We start from the raw sequence: 18,550 nt of genomic DNA, 5'->3' as shown, positions 1-18,550 counted from the left end.
ACTTCTTTGACACTTTATTTCCCAGTATAAATATCTTGGGTAAATCTAGATTATTCTGTAAATTTACACTGCAATATCATATTTCATAGACATCCTGTTACTCAAGGAACAAGAGAGGCTGCTATATCTTATTATTGTACATAACAAAAGAGCCATTAATATATTTGACATATACATTCTCTGATTCAGAAATGCCTGAACTTTATAAGAACTAGTTAAAATAAAAATTTTATGAACTGACTTTTAAAAAAGTGACTGCAGCCAAAGACTCAGCTGCTAACAAAGTGAACTTTTAGGATGTTGAAATCTAGTTTGAAATCTAGACAGCTGAACAGTTCAGGTTAACTTCTGTTCCCTTCATTTCCCTTCATTCTTAAGATTCTGTTAAAGAGGAATTTGATTTAGAGAAATTTAAAAATAACTTATGTCCAATTTTTAAGAGTTTTTGAAAAGGTAGGATGGCTGTCTGTAATGGTAAAATGATTTTCAGTGTGTTTATAATAAAGAAAGAAGAAAGAAAACAAAATCAGTGAAAATAGGGAACAAATCTCGAGCATCTGAATATAGAAATTCATTAAGAAAACTTTCTGGAATGTCAATGAAAAAAAGAGTAATTGCTTGCTTTCAAGATGGCTGTAGTTTTATTTTTCAAAATGAATTATGAGAAAAGATCAAAGGTAATGTGTTTCCACAGAAAGTTTGAATGAAGTGAAATCAGGTATTTTAATGAGTATCTTTAACAGAAATCAATTTTTAATCAACTTTTCCTTCACTTCATGCATAGTACTGATGCCTAGCTTTTTTAATGCAGCATTAGGTATCATGGAGAATCATGGTTTGCCATCCTTATTACAGTCAGAGAAAGTTATAGTTGTCCCAAGGACTGCAGAAGAGTTTTATGTTGTTAGACAACACAGAAACACAGTAAGCAAAACAGTGCTTAAGAAATATTTGAAGTCTTGAACTGGCATCTATACTACTATGGGCTCATTATATAATCGTGTGGCAGAATATGTTAGTTGTCTGTGGAAGTAGAGTTGAAGAACTAGAGAGTAGTTTATTTATGTGTATATCTATTGGAGAAGTGCAATAAAAATGGATTGATCATGCCTTTGAGGCATAATGCAGAGGGACCTGTCACAGAAATCCTAGGAAGAGAGGTCAAATTTCCTATCTACCTATCTGTGTGTATGTGTATGTTTGTGTACATATATTTATATACATGTGTGTGTACACACACCAGTATATATAGATGTATTTTTTCGTGCAGAGAGAAATACATTTGCATATTTTATTTCTAACAAAACCTCAACAGTTTTCCAGTGCCATATGGGGCACTTAAGCTCAGTTCACTTTACCTTTTAGCTATCATTTATTTAAGGATACTGCTCTGATGGAGAAGAACTATTAATATGCTTTTGTTAGTAAAATTGTTGTATGTAGTGCTGTAAATTAGAAGTCAGAAGACCACATACTATGCCTCAACACTGAAATCTATTGTTATTTATTTATTTTTTCTTCTTCCAAACTCTGTTTATATGCAAGGTCAGTTCCAGAATATTGTTGGAAATTGCTGTAAGGTAGCTTGTTAGGATGTTACAGAAAAGTAGCTTTGTAGTTCTGACTCACATTAATACTAAGTTATCTCACAGAATACCTTTTTCCTGTCAACAGAACCAGAGCTTCTGAATTACTTTTAAGTAAAACATAAAAATAATTTGACCACTGAAAAGGGACTGTTAGGACATGCTCTTTTCTTCCTTCACAGAAAAATAAATCTTTCTTTGCTGCGAGAAGCTTGCTACAATAGAGTAGAGCATTGCCATGGATGTAAACACGGTAGTAACAATGAAGCTATGATATTAAAGCAACCTTGAAAGACGTCAACAACTTGTTTAAATACTCATACAAATACTAAGGAACTCTTTCACTTAGCAGTTATATCCTGTCTGTATTTCTTGAACATGAACCCAGAAGGCATTCTCCCAAGATCTCTGGAGAAGGGAAGACTCATTATAGACCATGTTCTACATAGCAGTTCTGTCATTATAGCAGTTCTACCTGCTTTGCCAAGAGGGATAAATGCAGTAACTTTCACAGGAGATCAGTAGCACTGGTCCAAGTTTGTGATAGCTTTTGATAATAAGGAGCTGAGAAGAAGGCTAAATGCTTTTGTCTAATATCTTTTCTGCAGTGAGGAGGAATATAGATAAGATTTTGTATGAAAATTTGAAGGAAGAGGTTTTACCCAAAAATACAGAGGACATATGCTGTCTTGGACTGATTTATATCCCTAGGGATTTGTATCTGTTCAAAAAATGGTGAAAAATTTTGATTATTGTTTTTGTTTTGTCAGTCCAAGTTACTGACTCTTGATCATACTGAGCATGCAGAGCAGGAAGTGATAGTTATTTGGTGATAAAAAATACTTCCTTTTTCCTATTGTGTAATCTAATCTTCAAATCCTTTAAAGGTAGGTGAAGAGATTTCTCTTCTCTTCCCACCCCTATATGGGATTATTGGGAAGCTTCTCTGTGAGGCTGCTTGGAAAACTACAATGTTTGCTTCTTGTAATATTCATGTAAAGACTGGTATGGTTGTTGAAGAAAATGTGTACACCAGCTGGAGGTGCATTTACTAGATGGAACAAGAGAAGTTAGCCAGATTGATTCATGTTAGTTTATGACAGCTAATGGATCAGACATTTCTTTTGGAACAGCAATTCAGGAATACTTCTTGTATGAAAATATCTCATTTTCTCTATGTGGATAGCCACCTCTAGCTTCATCATCAAGTCTGTGATTCTGTTGTGGGAAAAAGAAAATCAAACTCATCTGTTTTGCTGGAAAGGAAACTAAATGCATTTTGTTTTGTAGTGGGTTATAAATTCAGTGGCAGATCATGAAAATGAACATGTTCATAAATTTTAAAAAAGTGAGAAAGACTCTTCAGCAGAAAAGGTAAGATGTACTGGCTTTTTTGTCAAAACTCTTCACCTGTATCTGGTCTTCAAGTTTAAACAAATGGTATTATTTAATCTCTTTCTGAAATGCTGCATTCTTACAACTAGGTAAAGGAACAGTGAAATAAGAGGAATATAAAACTAGAAGGCAATATTTTCTGCTTTAATCCTAGGACAGAAATTTTGATCAAGTAAGACTATGTTATTTTTTGCACCTAACTGTATACAGTTGAGTCAGTGTTTATACAGTTTATCGTACTGGAGTATAGGGGAAGGACTATTACCTACCTCTTAGAGTAAGGCAGTATAAAGAAAAAAGCAGTGGTAGCCATCTATAATGATGTCTGTAAAGTACAGTGGTCAAAAAAATGTTCTTACTTCATTACTTAAAGAACAGAAATGTCTCAATATAGCTGCCTCATCTCAGTATTCCTATTGAAGTCATCACTTTTTTTAAAAAACCTTTCATGCTAAGACCCATTGTAAGCTTCATATAGCACCCTCATTTATTTCAGATTCAATTCTTCAAAAGAGCTGAAGGGATCAAGAGACCCATTTTCAGCTGAGTTTTGTTGGAAAGTGCCTATATAGTTTCCTGAATGCTTTGCAAATTATACCTTGAAACCTCTTTTCAAAGAAGACTGTGAAGTGGCCTTTGGGTGGAACCTTCTTAACCATGTCTGGTTAGTGGGGGGAAAGTAAAATAGAAACCATTAATGGTGGTGCTGCCTGTGAAATTCTTCATAAAATATAAATTGTAATTTTCAGTAAATACTAATGTCTGATTTTATACAAATAGAAATATTGTCATAAATATTAAATTCCCACAAAAAATATCTTCTAAAAAGCATATATATATATATACTATCTCCATTTTCGTTATACATGCTATTATATTTTATTCTAATCTGAAATAAAATGTCTGGCATGAAGAAACTTAGCTTGATCTTCTATTCAATTCTGTAGTGATCATGATATTTAGAAGTAGTAGCACAGATCCCAGTTGATCTATGTACTCAAGACTCAGCATGACAGAAGAGACCGTTTACAAAGACGTGCCAAGAGACAGGTTCAGACACACCCAAAACAGTGCAGAACCACAAAATGTGCATGACTGACTTATGGTGATAGCATACAAGCTTGAAGACCTTTGAGATTTTTCCCTCTAGATCTCTCTAACCTCTACTGAAAAATTACTACTGGGCTCCTATCACTTTTACTGAAAAACCACAGGTTTTGTAACATGTTTATGCAGAAAATTTCACCCAAGTGGGGTGGACTGGACTACCAATGCCTACTGTTCTTTATATACGGGATGGAAACATCCAAGTCTCTAAGGTTATGCCAAATTGTATGTGCCTTTTTTTTTCTGAAAAATGGTCAAGTGGTTTAGATGTGAAATAGAAGATCTAGAGCAGTTTGTCTTGAAGGTAGTTAGTTTGTTTGCTACTATCTGTTTGCAGATAGTTAATGAGATTTTGGTATGGGGAAACTGTCTTGGGTTATGTAGCTCCTGAATGGCAACAGGGCAGGATGTTGTTCATATCAAGCATGTCTAATGTGGAAACCTTTTTTCCTGTGAACTTTTCTATCCAGAATGGGAAAGTATAGTATTCTATTCCAGAGAATGTTCTAAAGGCTTCTAAAATTTTATGAAGAACTTATTTCACTAGATTAGGAATGCTTTTTTAACACATTAGAGTCTAAAATTAGTTTAATCAAGAACAGTGTAAGGAAAGGAAAGGAAGAGGATCATTCAACCTGAAAGGGAGAATACTAGGGGGAAATCATAGAGAAGCTGAAGAGGGTACAATTAATTATTTATTGCCTTTTCTACTATTAAGCATGTAGCACAGGGCTCCTAGTGACATTTCTGGTGTAAGTACACTCCCCCTCCCGCCAGGCCCCAAGTGGGTTATTCCTGAAATTTATAGTTAAACTGACTATTTCCTGCTCTTTTTTCTGCAGTAATAGGGCTTGCAGGACTGGTAAAAATGCCCTTGTTCTTGGTTGTGTGAAGTTAAATCTTTCATTGAGCAATACAAGACAGGACAACTGAGCTTTTTACTTTAATGAAAGAAAAAAAACAAAGAGGAAGAAAAAAAGAAAAAAAATACACTGAAATTAACTGTAGGTAAAACAACTGAGAAAAGAAAGGAAAAGAAATTTCGTAGCTGAAAGGCGGCTAAGAAAATATATTGCCAAAATAACTTGCTGCTTGTGCTTGCTGTTGGGATTTACATGTGAATTCATTCCTTTTCAGAACTATACATGCACATATATATCAACTAATATATATACAGACATGTTTCTTTCTTTGAGATGTCCTCCTTTTCACCTGCTCTAATCAAGGAATTAGTGCCTCTCATTTTGGAAAATCTTCATTTTTATATTGGAGAAGGTTAAAGGGTCTAAGAAAGTCTTACATCATGGTATTCACGTACTCTCTGAATACATTAAAACCCAAATATACTATAAGATTCTTCAGATTCACAATTTTTCTAGTTCTTGAATTGCTTATGCACAGTTTAGGAAAGGCTGGAATAGGTATCTATCACAATTTTTCACCTGTACCCATAAAGAAGCCTAAATGATCACTGTAAAAATAATGTGGCCAATTGCATACTGAGGACATAGACAAAGGAAGTTGTAGGACATTAGAGAAAATTGTGGTCATGATTAAATCAGGAGAATGTAATGGCAATCTGTATATGTGGAAGAAATAACTCTTTTACTGAGAAATTTATGAAAAGAAGGAGACAGAGTTAGTGCTGAACCATATCATGTTTGTTGTTATTGACTGTCTTGCTTTTCCCTTATGAATACTGATCTGGTAAGATTTGCCCAAAGGGCTGTTCACACAAGGCTTGCAAGTACAATTCTTAAAAAAAAAACCTTTGCATGAACACCAGAAGCATATTTTTAGTAGGAGCTTTATAATTTAGAACTTCTTGGTTTATATGTCATTTATGGTTTTTAAGTCCTCAGAGATGGTGGTTAGTTTTCAACTTAATGAGTCTAATTATAGCAGCTTTACATTAGTAAAAAGGTATATAAAGGCAAGAAAATATCAATAAGCACATTTTACATCATGTTAACAGCTGTATTGGGACAGAGATATATGTAAAGAAAGATGGTCTAGGTGGGTAGAAGAAATTTAGGAAAGGATAGGTTATAAAAGTACATGGAAGGGAGTTTTTTAATTAAAAAAATACACATACTAGGAAATACCATATATTATTAATTGTGTTGGTTTATTCTGCTATTGGAAGGTAGTTCATAACCTACTTCTTAAGTTCAAGGGAACTTTTTTCTTCTGTGTATTACAAACCAGTTTATTGGTTTTATTTAACCGTCTATTTTTTAACAAGGGGGTGTAGGGAAGAAATCATTACACTAAAAAGTAGCAAGTTCAGAAACCCTCATGCTCCAGACTAATTGATACAGTTTAAAATAATGAATGAAAGGCAAGTATTATATGTAATGCATTGATAGAATTTTGAATTTTAAATACAACTGAACTTAGTTTAGCATAGTCATACTTTGGTTACTTGTAATTCAGCAACCCTGGAAATTTAATTTCAGTTGTGTGTGTAAATTTAAAAAAAATGCAGTCCTTTGTTTCTACTACATAGTTTGAGTGGAAATTAACTGTAGAAAATGGTTGCTACTTTTAAGACATGTGATTAGTTTTTGTGACTCCTCCATTCAGTTCAATTTGCCTTTTGATAGGTATTGTTTGATACAGTACTGCAGCAAACGTTATACTATTTAATGTCATGGGGGTTTATTTCCCTCTGCAATTATCTCTTTTTGACAGTCTCTGTTTATTCTGTACTAGAGAGTTATAGCAGTGCATTTCTGTGTATGGTCTTTTGTTTAATACCAATGCAATAATCTGAAAGTTTTGTTACTTTCCTCTTGAGATCTGCGCCCTTCACAGGGACAGGCCATGGTGATTTCAGGAGAGAGATTACTTTCAGAGACATTAAATATTCATGGGCAGAAATTATTCCTTGTAAAATATTTTATGTATTTTTGTCATTGTTATATATTGTATGTTTCATTAATTCCCTGTGGGTCTTCTAGAAAAGTTTCAGTAGTGCAGATGATCTTCTTCTATTAAATTCATTGACTAGGTTCCCTAAACATACAAGTGGGCAAGCCTAAGTTTATGAGCATAAATTCACTTGCACAGAAAATAGCACAGGCTATTCATAGCTCTGTTTCTCCTAGTGCATTTTCTTCCCACTGAATACAGCAGATAATAGCAATAGAGCAATTGCGTATGATTCAGATGAACCCTGATTAGTTAATGGAATATAGTGAAGAACCTTCCTGAATTTGTGTTAAACTCCCCAGGTTCTGGATACTTTATGGGCAATAATTTTCTACCACAGACCCTGTGAGAGGTTTACCTGTCCCATAATTTTGGGAAAAGTGATGTGAATCAGTAGGGCCTATAGGTCTCCCAGGCTTGGCAATTCCTGATCATGAACATCATTTTAAGATTTGCAATTTCTAAAAATGCTACCCCTTAAGCGATTTTGCTGTAATATTTCTGGCATCTGAATCTTAGAGTAAGACAGTTTGATCAGAACATTCAAATTCTTGATTACAAAGGCAAGACCTTGACAAATGTGAGAAGATCCTCTGTAACCAGAACTTGGCTCATAGCCAAGTTTTATGGCTCTAGTTTTTTGGCTCCTCATGAAAGAGAAGGCCTGGAAGACATGATTTTGCTCTTTTCCAATTTAGCTGAGCAGTACTAAGTAAAATAAGTATATTTCATCTTGTTAACTTCTTATTTTAGTGCTTCTGAAATGATCATTTTCCAAAAGCTTTCTGACATTGTAAAGTCAAGAACGCTAAGTAAGTTTGCCGATGACACTAAACTGGGAAGAGCTGTCGACTCCTTTGAGGGCAGAGAGATCTCAACAAATTAGAGAGCTGGGCAATCACCAACAATATGAAGTTTAACAAGGGCAAGTGCAGGATTCTGCACCTGGGACAGGGTAACCCTGGTTGTGTGTATAGTCTGAGGAATGAGAGGCTGGAGAGCAGTGCTGCGGAAAGGGAGCTGGGAGTCCTGTTTGATGGCAAGGTGAATATGAGTCAGCAGTGCCCCGGCAGCCAGGAGGGCCAACTGTGTCCTGGGGGGCATCAGGCAAAGCATCACCAGCTGGTCGAGGGAGGGGATTGTTCCGCTCTGCTCTGCACTGGTGCGACCTCAGCTTGAATATTGTGTGCAGATTTGGGCACCATGGTACAAGAAAGATATTAAGCTATTAGAGAGTGTCCAAAGGAGGGCAACAAAGATAGTGAAGGGCCTGGAGAGGAAGCTGTATGAAGAGCGGCTGAGGTCACTTGGTCTCTTCAGCCTGGAGGAGAGGAGACTGAGGGGAGACCTCATCACAGTTTACAACTTCCTCGTGAGGGGAAGAGGAGGCAACCAGTGACAGAACTTGAGGAAATGGTCTGAAACTGAGTCAGGGGTCATCTAGGTTAGGTATTAGATAATGGTTTTTCACCGAGAGGGTGGTTGGACACTGGAACAGGCTCCTCAGGGAAGTGGTCACAGCACCAAGCCTGACAGGGTTCAAGAAGCATTTGAACAATGCTCTCAGGAACATGGCTGTCTTGGGCTGTCCTGCACAGGGAGACGAGTTGGACTCTATGATCCTGATATGATTCTATGACTATTTCTTCTAATGTGCACATTTTTATTCAACCATTAGAAAAGCTTAGAAAAACTTTCTGGGAACTAAGCTTTTTTCTATCATGCTACTTTTCCTTTACATAAATGGAATTTCAGCAAATACTTGGTTTCAGTGGGAAAAAAATAATTTTCTTTGATATGCCAGTTTTGCTTCAGAACAAATAGCAGCAATTGCTTAAAAAATTAATGGTGTAAAAGAAAAACAAAGGAAAATTTTGAACATCCCCTCTAGGCAAGTGACATGAAAGACTTCTACAAATAGCAGATGTATCTACTAGTGATGAATCAAACCTTAATGGCTTGAATCTTCTTCTGTTTTTCCAACTACCATTGGGCTTCAGTGTACAGTGTTTAACTGTTATTTGAAAAATCTTCACCTTGTACTAGTTTAGTGTGCAAGTTAATCATCATCCTCTGCTGTTCAGCTTTTTACCATGCAGTGATTTAGTGATGTTTAGATTACTTTGGCTTGAAGATGAGGAATGAAATATTAAAGGGGCAAAAATAAATGTGTACTTAGTCAAATTGCACCTGTTACTAGAATGAAGACATTTTTTGTCTTTATATAGCTGGACTCTAGCAAAATATGACAAAGTCTGTTCAATTAAGTGGTACCCTGCAGAGTCCATCTAAGGCTACCAACAATTTGTTTCTTTACCAAACATACTGGAAAGATTATAATTGCTGTTAGGATGGAGGTTTCTTTTTAATTTGGAACAGTATAGATTTATTTAGGCACTCTAATCAAATAGTACTGGTATTGTGACTTAACCTAAGCCACACACACTCAGCCACTCACTCACTTTCCCCCAGTTTGGATGGGGGAGAGAATATTAGAAGTGAGAAAACTGATGGGTTGAAATAAAGACAATTAAATAGGTAAAGCAAAAACTACACACATAAACAAAGCAAAACATGGAATTCACTCATCTCTTCCCATGGGCTGGCAGGTGTTCAGCCATCCCTAGGAGAGCAGGACTCCATCATGACTGACACTGGCTTGGGGCTAATGACATCACTCTGAATATCCCCCTATTCCTCCTTTTCCCCCCATTTTATATGCTGATCATGATGCTATATGGAATGTCCCTTTGGTCAGTTGGGATCACCTATGCTGGCTGTGTCCCCTTCCAACTCCCTGTATACCCCCTGTCCCCTCTCTGATGGATTGGGGTGGGGAGCAGAAAAGGCCTTAGCTCTTTGTAAGTGCTGCTCAGCAATAGCCAAAACATTGGCTATTGCCAAACAAACGGTGTTACCAACACTGTTTCCAGCAAAAATCCAAAACATACCCCCAATACCAGATACTGTGAAGAAAATTAACTCCACCCCACCCAAAATCAGCACAGGTGGCACACTTGTCAGACACACATGCAGAAATAAGTCACAAACGGGATCAAGACCAGGTGAACAGCAGCCTTCACACTGACCGTGTTTCACCTTTCTCCTCTACCCTCCTCAGCTTTTCTTCTGTTCCTTGAAAAGAAAAAAGCAAAAATATATAGCTCATTTTACTAGATTGCTACATGGTAGTAGTTGGTTGCACCAACTACTAAAATAAGCCCAAGAATGCATTGCCTACTTAGTATTTTTCTTGGTCTCCCAAACTGGGTATGCTTTTAATTTAGAAGTTTACATTTTTTATCTGAGGTGTGCTTTTTAGTTTTTTTTGTGTGTGTGTGTGAACTAAATAATTTTTCTTTGCAAATCTAAAAATTGCTGAAACAATCTGATCTATAATGTAAACCAAGTGTATAAATTGCCTATCTTGCTCCAGAAGATTAGGTATATGAACAAATTCTGCTTTAGATTTTGTCTTTGATCTCCTATGTGATGTATGTTCTGCAGCAATATACGACATTGTGAATCATGAATCAGTTTTTGATGGATCCAAACCCTGGAAATCACTCAACAGGAGGCAGTATTTGGTTTTGCAGCTTGGTGCTTGACCTCCTTTTATTGACTGCTAAGTATTTAGCTTTTGCATTCATACATATAAAAGGTGTTAACAGTGTACTCCAGAATTTGAAGTCCTGACATAGCATTTACTATTTAATGACTTATTTTTATTTTTACAGGGATAACTCTCTACAGCCAACCATATGGAGGAGCCTTGCTGGATGAGGACAAAATGTGAGCAAACTCTTAAAATGTATAACAGCAGCAATGAGCAGACAATTGAAACTATCAATTAAATCAGAATATATGTTGCATGGAATAGATGCAGTGACTTTATAGATACAATTCTGTTACACTGAGTGAAGTATTTTCTAGTACAGACTGTCAAGTCCACTGTTTATATCAAAAATGGTTGCATTATTTTGTAGAGAAAAATACTGAATTTATGCTGACTGTGTCAGGACAGTTTTAAACAGGTTAACTGCTTCAAATGATTGTCAAGTGTTTAAATTTTAATTTTCTGTAGCAAAAGCTTTGATTTATTCAGACTTTAAACACACACTCTGCTCTGTAACTCTCGTATAGTTTTGTAACTTATCTTGTGCCCTGTTCTCTAATTAGATGTCGACAGTGCACATACATTTTGTCCTTGCTCACGGCAGGGGGGATGGAACAAATGATCTTTAAGGTCCCTTCCAAGCTAAACCATTCTGTGACTCTATCGTGTTTGCAAACACAATTAAAGGTCCTAATGTCTAGTATTGTTTTGGTAAGAAGTTGGCCTAGAAAATGTTAGCATTTGAGGTTTTTTTTCCCCTTTGTGTTGTGTTTTCATTGTGCCGTTTTCCTTTTTGACCTAGAATGGAGAATGTTCGTCAGTGTGGGGTAGCACTGTGTATTATGCTGGGGTTTTCTATCCTCACTGCATCCATTGGAAGTACCATAGTGAAAGACAGAGTATCTGGCACTAAACGCTTGCAGCACATCACAGGCCTGGGTTACAAAACTTATTGGCTTGCTAACTTCTGCTGTGATATGGTATGTATTGTGTGGGGCAGCATGTGTTCAGGTGTAAATTTCTAACAAGTTTGTCGTAAATGAGCAAAAGGAGATATGATCACAAGATACATGAATAAGATTTGAATTGTGCTGAGTAAGAGCTCTTGGCTGTCATGCTAACAAGCATTGGGACACCTTTCCTACTTTAATACAGGGCAGGGATTACATTCTTTGCTTCCCAAAGCTGAATTGTACCGTATTTGCTAGCTTTAGGCATGTACACTATTTTACAAATAAAAGTAAGTTGGCTAATCAACCTAGACAGAGAGAATCTTCCACACAGCAGCTCATAGCAGGAGTTTTTGTGCTTTTGGCAAAATCTTTCAGACTGGTGGAGAAAACCGAGGATAGTACTCAGCTGTTTTAAGGGATGATTATATTGTCTGTTGTTGCGGATAACATGAGAGGTGCTTATAAACGGCATCTTTTATTTCTGGTAAGCATTGGAACAGGTTGCCCAAGGAAGTGGTCGAGTTACCATCCTTGGAGGTATTTAAAAGATATATAGAAGAGGCACTTAGGGACATGGTTTAGTGGTGGACTTGGAAATGCTGGATTAATGATTGGACTTGATATTCTTAAGGTCCTTTCCAAATTAAATGATTCTATGGTACCCAGAGGTTTTTGGAACACTCTGTTTTCATTCAGATTATTCTAATTCTGAAACATTAGATCTTCACCCATCCATGCTTGAAATCAGAATTTTCACACTTGAGCAATCTTGAGGTAAGAGCACATTTCTTCAAATGTTATTTACTTGACCAGTCAATCTTGGTGTTCTTTTTTTCTGATGTTTCAGATAAAAGGGCTTGGTTAAAACCTCAGTCCTTCATCATTCAGTTTCTCCTTGTGCAGCAAAGTCAACTCCTCATTATTTTCTGCCAATCTCTCAAAACCTTCTCACAGATTCAAACAGTACTGCATGATCAATCATGATCTGGGAAAGAACAGACACTGCTTTAAATGCTAATTGTGCTGCAGATCATTTAGGGACACTGGACACATGAATATATGAACTGTCAAATTTTAAATCCCTCTACATATTTTAAGTATTACAGGCTGTCTCCTGTATTATGGGTAGCACAATCTTTACTAGGCCTGCAGAAGTATTTGATTTATGAAATTGCTCTCATGAGAATCAGGGTGTTCTTACTGTATTTATACAGGTGAATGGTATTCATTACTGTGTTCAACAAATGGAAAATGTGTAAGTGCTAAGAAAATTTACAGACAAATAGAGAGATTTTTTTCAGATTAAGCGTGTGTCACTAGAGGGGCAAAATTAAAGTTTTGGGGTTTTTTGTTGTACATGCCCAACTTCTGTAATACACCATGCTTTCAGGGTAAGATTTCTAACAGAATTTGGTTTAAAGTTCTTTATTTCTAGACAAAAGTCCCAGGTCTGTTGAAACATACTTTGTGACTTCTCTACCATATTTTTTAAACAGCTTCAGGATAACTGAAACATAAATCTGTGGAGTGATATATTATAATATTTGTATATGGCATTTAAAAGGTACACGGTGAATTAGATGAGGACATTGCATCCGTCTACATTTAATTCCATTGCCCTTCTCTTAAAAAAATTGTCTGTCTTCCCAGTAGCAAAGAGATAATGGCCTCTGGTTTAATTTGGAACAGGTTTTCATTGTACCTCAGTATGAAAGCCCAATTTTAACAGTAAGGGTGTTGTTCTTCTACACTGAATATTTAACTAGACATTGATTTGTTTCCTCTGTTGCAGTTGCATCTCAGAATCTAAGTTATATTAGGATAATGCTGAATATTATATAAGCAGAAATGCAGGCAGTCATTGCCCTAATGAGCTCAGATTCAATGCACAGAGCAGGCAGACACTGAGAACAGAACTGAGCACAGATTTTCACATCTTGACATTGTTAGTTGCAAGTAGAACCCCTCTCTCTTGTATAGTTTGGTATGAAGCCCCTGTACCAATCCCATCCTGTCCTGTTCCGCTCCCCAAAGTATTTGTTTACCAATATATCAAGAGACTAAACAAACTGCTTTCCCTGTTGTCTAATGGCTGTAACTCTTCTACATACTGTGTCCATTCCCAATAAAAGTTGTCATTTGCTTCATCAGCACACATTGTCCTTCATCCTAAGTGCAATCACACAACACCTATAGGATGGACAAGGGATCAGACCCAGCCAGCTTGGGTTTAGGAAGGGTAGGTCCTGTCTGACCAACCTGATCTCCTTTTATGACCAAGTGACCCGCCTGGTGGATGAGGCGAAGGCTGTGGATGTCATCTATCGACTTCAGCAAAGCCTTTGACACCGCCTCCCACAACATTCTCCTGTAAAAGCTGGCAGCCCACAGCTTGGACAGGGGCAGTCTGTGCTGGGTTAGGAACTGGCTGGAGGGCCGGGCCCAGAGAGTGGTGGTGAACGGTGCTGCATCCAGTTGGCGACCGGTCACTAGTGGTGTCCCCCAGGGATCAGTGTTGGGCCCAGTTCTGTTTAATATCTTTATCAATGGTGTAGATGAGGGGATTGAGTCCACCATCAGCAAATTTGCAGATGACACCAAGTTGGTGGGGGGAGTGTTAATCTGCTGGAAGGCAGAGGGACCTGGACAGACTGGGGAGTTGGGCTGATTCCAGTGGGATGAGGTTCAACAAGGCCAAGTGCCACGTTCTGCACTTTGGCCACAACAACCCCATGCAGTGCTACAGGCTGGGGGCAGAGTAGCTGGAGAGCAACCAGGCAGAGAGGGACCTGGGAGTTTGGATTGGCAGAAAGCGGAATGTGAACCAGCAGTGTGCCCAGGTGGCCAAGAAGGCCAATGGCATCCTGGCCTGTATCAGGAACAGTGTGGCCAACAGGCCCAGGGAAGTGATTCTTCCCCTGTACTCAGCACTGGTGAGGCCACACCTGGAGTACTGTGTCCCAGTTCTGGGCCCCTCAGTTCAGGAAGGATATTGAGGTGCTGGAGCAGGTCCAGGGAAGAGCAACAAGTCTGGTGAAGGGACTTGAGCACAAGTCCTATGAGAAGACACTGAGGGAACTGGGGTTGTTCAGCCTGGAGAAGAGGAGGCTCAGGGGAGACCTCATCACTGTCTACAACTACCTAAAAGGAGATTGTAGCTGGGTGGGTGTCGGTCTCTTCTCCCAGGCAACCAGCAGCAGGACGAGAGGGCATGGTCTTAAGCTGTGCCAGGGGAAGTTTAGGTTGGATATTAGGAAGAAATTTTTTACAGAGAGAGTAATCAGACATTGGAATGGGCTGCTCAGGGAGGTGGTGGATTTACCATTTCTGGAGTTTTTAAGATGCGACTGGATGTGGCACTTAGTGCCATGGTCTAGTAACCATGACAGTGTTGGATCAAGAGTTGGACTTTATGATCTCGGATGTCTTTTCCAACCCAGTTGATTCTATGATTCTATGATTAAAGTCCCTTTAAAAATTGTATCCTTACTATTCTCCTGTGACTGAAGCACTAATCAGTGAAACTGCTATTTCTGAAACCAAACCTATGTATTCAGAGTGTAATTTGATGTTTTGGAGCAATAGCCCCATGCGGACTCATTATGTGGAAGAGTTAACTTGTTAAATGGATGCACTGGAAAGGTCAATGGAAATAGAACTAAGGGGAATAATCTGTAGTTGGATTTTATCTTGTCAGGCTGTTTCATGTGCAGGGGGCAGATTCACAGCAAGTGTGGACTATGAAATCTCCGATCTCTTCTGCCTATTCCTTCCTAATTTATAGTGTAATTATATTGCAAATATGGAAAAGTTGATTTGTATAGCCCTTCTATGCAAATTAAGTGAAATCAGTAAGAGATGCTCACCTGCTCAATGTCTTTTCTTCCTTCTGTTGCTAGCTATTTTACATGGTTCCAGTCACCCTGTGTATTGGTGTTATTAGTGCCTTCCAGCTATCAGCCTTCACTTTCCGGAAGAACTTGGTGGCCACTGTTCTCCTGCTGATACTCTTTGGGTATGTGATTGGAAATGCTACTGTGGAATTATAACTTCTAAGAAACAAACAGAAATCTTTAAACATAGTTTGCGCCTGCTGCTGGATGCATGGTTTTCTGTCTTTAGAAATAATTATGATTCAGCAAAATATAGTGAGAAAACAAGCTGAAACAAGAGTTTGAAAGTTAAACTCAAAAAGTGGAGGGAGATTTGCTCGCAAGTTAAAAAAAAACATTAAAAAATAAACGTACTAGAAACGTCTCAGAGAATATTTGGCCTTTATAACAGTCATTTGCTATTAGAAATTGATTGTATATTATCTTCCAGAAAATGTGGGAATAATAACATAGGTCAGAATTTCAGTGCTTAGCTTTGAAGAATATCATCAAGAAGGTAAGAAATGGCTGTCTTTTATTACAGTTCTAACTATTTTCTGTAATTCAACATAGCTCCTGGAGTTTATATTTCCAATGAGAAGTCCTATGTGAAGTACCGGAGCTGGTTGGAGCTTTGTCTCCAAATAGTACTGTGAGACTGGAAAGTTATACCATACTACCCACTTGCTAAGTTTCACATAAAAAAAAAAAAAAAAAGACTTCTAAAAAGTGAAAATAACTCATTAAACAAGGGATTGATATATCTATTAACACAAGGTTGTTGAACCCTGGGTTCAATCAAACTAATGGTCTATTCTGTTCCTTTATTGCTTTCTACATACAGTCCAAAGTGATGTGAGAAATGCTGAGGGTTACTAGTTACAGGAAAAGGCTTCTGAGGAGTTCCTTCCTTATCTCAAGCAACTAGTTGTGACTATCCTTATAGGGGAAATGCTAATCTTACAAGACAGATGTTTAGATAATGAAATATAACAAGTTCATGAGAGAATGATAGGGAAAGATAGTAGAAAGGACCTTCTGCAAGATCATGACATATTCTATTCCAGGAAGAGTCTCAGATAAATACTTCAAAAAACATCCTGATTTACTATATTGCATCTTAAAACTGTTTTCAAGGTTTTGTGCCTCCAGTAACTCATTCTTTGGAAAACCGTTTTGGTAACCTCAAAACTGGATCTATTCTCTGAAATTCCAGCCTATGTTTATTCAGAACCATACTTCATAATTCCCCTTCATCAAACATCTTTTGCAAGCCCAAACAAGCCAAGCCCTCTCTCGTAAAAGGCCTTCCAAATTCCCTGGATAATTCTACTTATAATTTTTCCTTATAACTCTAGTTTGAACTCATTTCCTGGGCATGAATGGCCAGACTAGTATGAAATATTCTAGAGGTCGTGATCAGAGGTCATGATCTTGTAAATAACTTGTATGAAACATCTAAGGTTCATATTTTTCTCCTCTCTCTATCGCTCTCAGGTACCACTCTCACTTCCTTTGTTCTGCACTTTGATAAAGTGATTCCTTCAAATTACAGGCAGAAATTCTAATCAACCTTATTGCAAAAAATTTACACTATTAAATCTCATCTTTTTCTTTTATTATCATTACAGCTGTTGAATTCTTCTCGTGATCCAGTTGCTGTCACCCTAGTGAAGAATAAGCATCTATAGAAATCTTAGTCAAGCAGTAAATGAAACATACAATACAGATGTACATCTACTGAAAGCACGATGTTTTCTGTGCTGTTATATAGGCTTTGGTCCTGCCCACAGTGTACTACCAAGTGCCAATTATGCTGGCATTGTTTTAACCAAAATGTTTAGGTAAAGTTTGGATATTTCAGGAGAAATAAGCATTGACTGAAAAGCTGGACTGTCCTTTTTTGTTGACCGCTGATGTTCCTTAATCAGCCCAGTATAATCCCTCCTGTACTGATCAGCTTTGGCTGACATTACAGATACTGCAGTGATTTTTAACAAGAAAGTCTATGTATTCAGTGTGTATTAACATGAATTAAAAATACAATAGCTGTCAGTTGTAAGTTTAACACATCTCAAGGACAATGATAAAACTCAGTTTCCAGTCTTCCTCTTCTACCCTTTACTTAGCCTAAAGACACAGTAAAGGTGGTAGTTTTATCCTTCCCCAGTACTGCTCATGTAACTCTCATTCATCTACATACCATCATGCATTTTTTTTCCCTTTTAAAATGTCTCTTCAGTGTAAATTTGTGCAGAAGTTTTGATCTAGAATAAAGATAAAAATAACTCTGTTATATAAAATACGTAAATGGTGTGCCAGAAGGGGGTATGCTTGAAAGAGTAATCAGAAGTTTCCTAGTGTTCACCTTAACAGTGATTTTCTTTAAAAATATAATGATCTCTTAAATAAACTGCATTTTTTTCTCTTTTAGATGATAGCAGATGTGTTTTATAGTCCAAACACTTAAGCACTTTTGTCCAAAACATTCTCTCTTTGATATTACAAAATAATAAATTGCAATTGAAGCTGAAGGAAAAGAGGATAGAAATGTAGGTGTGACTGGCAGCTACTTTGAAGGCTGCATTTGAACATTATATAACTTTAGTATTCTGAATGTCTTACTCATTTCCTAGCAGCTATAAGCAAACAAATCAAATTTTACTTTAATTTACAGCAGAATAACAGCACTCTAAATCATGTCTCTTTCCTGAGCTGTTTCCAAGGATGGACTTGTATTTATGATATTGTAATTCAGAGCAACACTGAGAACAGTGATTTTGGTATGTGCATGAAGTGAACAAAAGATTGTGTTATTAAGACTGGCAACAGGACACTGAAAAGTATAGTGTGACCTTGAATACTTACAATATTCATTTGAGATCCAAACATTGAGTAATTTAACCTTTATTGTCCTGTAAACTGAGGATAACATCATTATTACTTCCCAATTTGTTTCTTAAGGGAAAGGATTTGACATTCTCCAATGCAAAAAGTTCATCTATAAAGTACAGAACACTGAATTCAAAAGGATCTTTCATGGCTTGTAATCTAAAATGCTGTTTAATACAATGAAGAAGTCCATTC

The 18,550-nt window shown here is 37.2% G+C and overlaps 1 protein-coding gene across 1 annotated transcript in view; it reads left to right on the top strand.

The window, feature by feature from the left end:
* Window positions 1-18,550, top strand: part of ABCA13 (ATP binding cassette subfamily A member 13) — a 165,809-nt gene that overhangs the window by 105,371 nt on the left and 41,888 nt on the right. The window contains exons 43-45 of the mRNA XM_018069995.3: window positions 10,760-10,814; window positions 11,441-11,618; window positions 15,491-15,606. Of these exons, the coding sequence (XP_017925484.2) occupies window positions 10,760-10,814; window positions 11,441-11,618; window positions 15,491-15,606 (349 nt within the window). The remainder of the gene's footprint in view (window positions 1-10,759; window positions 10,815-11,440; window positions 11,619-15,490; window positions 15,607-18,550) is intronic.

The sequence above is a fragment of the Manacus vitellinus genome, unplaced genomic scaffold, assembly GCF_001715985.3.
Source record: "Manacus vitellinus isolate BGI_N305 unplaced genomic scaffold, ASM171598v3 scaffold_17_pilon, whole genome shotgun sequence".
Classification (NCBI taxonomy): Eukaryota; Metazoa; Chordata; class Aves; order Passeriformes; family Pipridae; genus Manacus; species Manacus vitellinus.
Note: the sequence above shows the minus strand (reverse complement) of the source record. Positions and strands in the feature narration are given on the sequence as shown.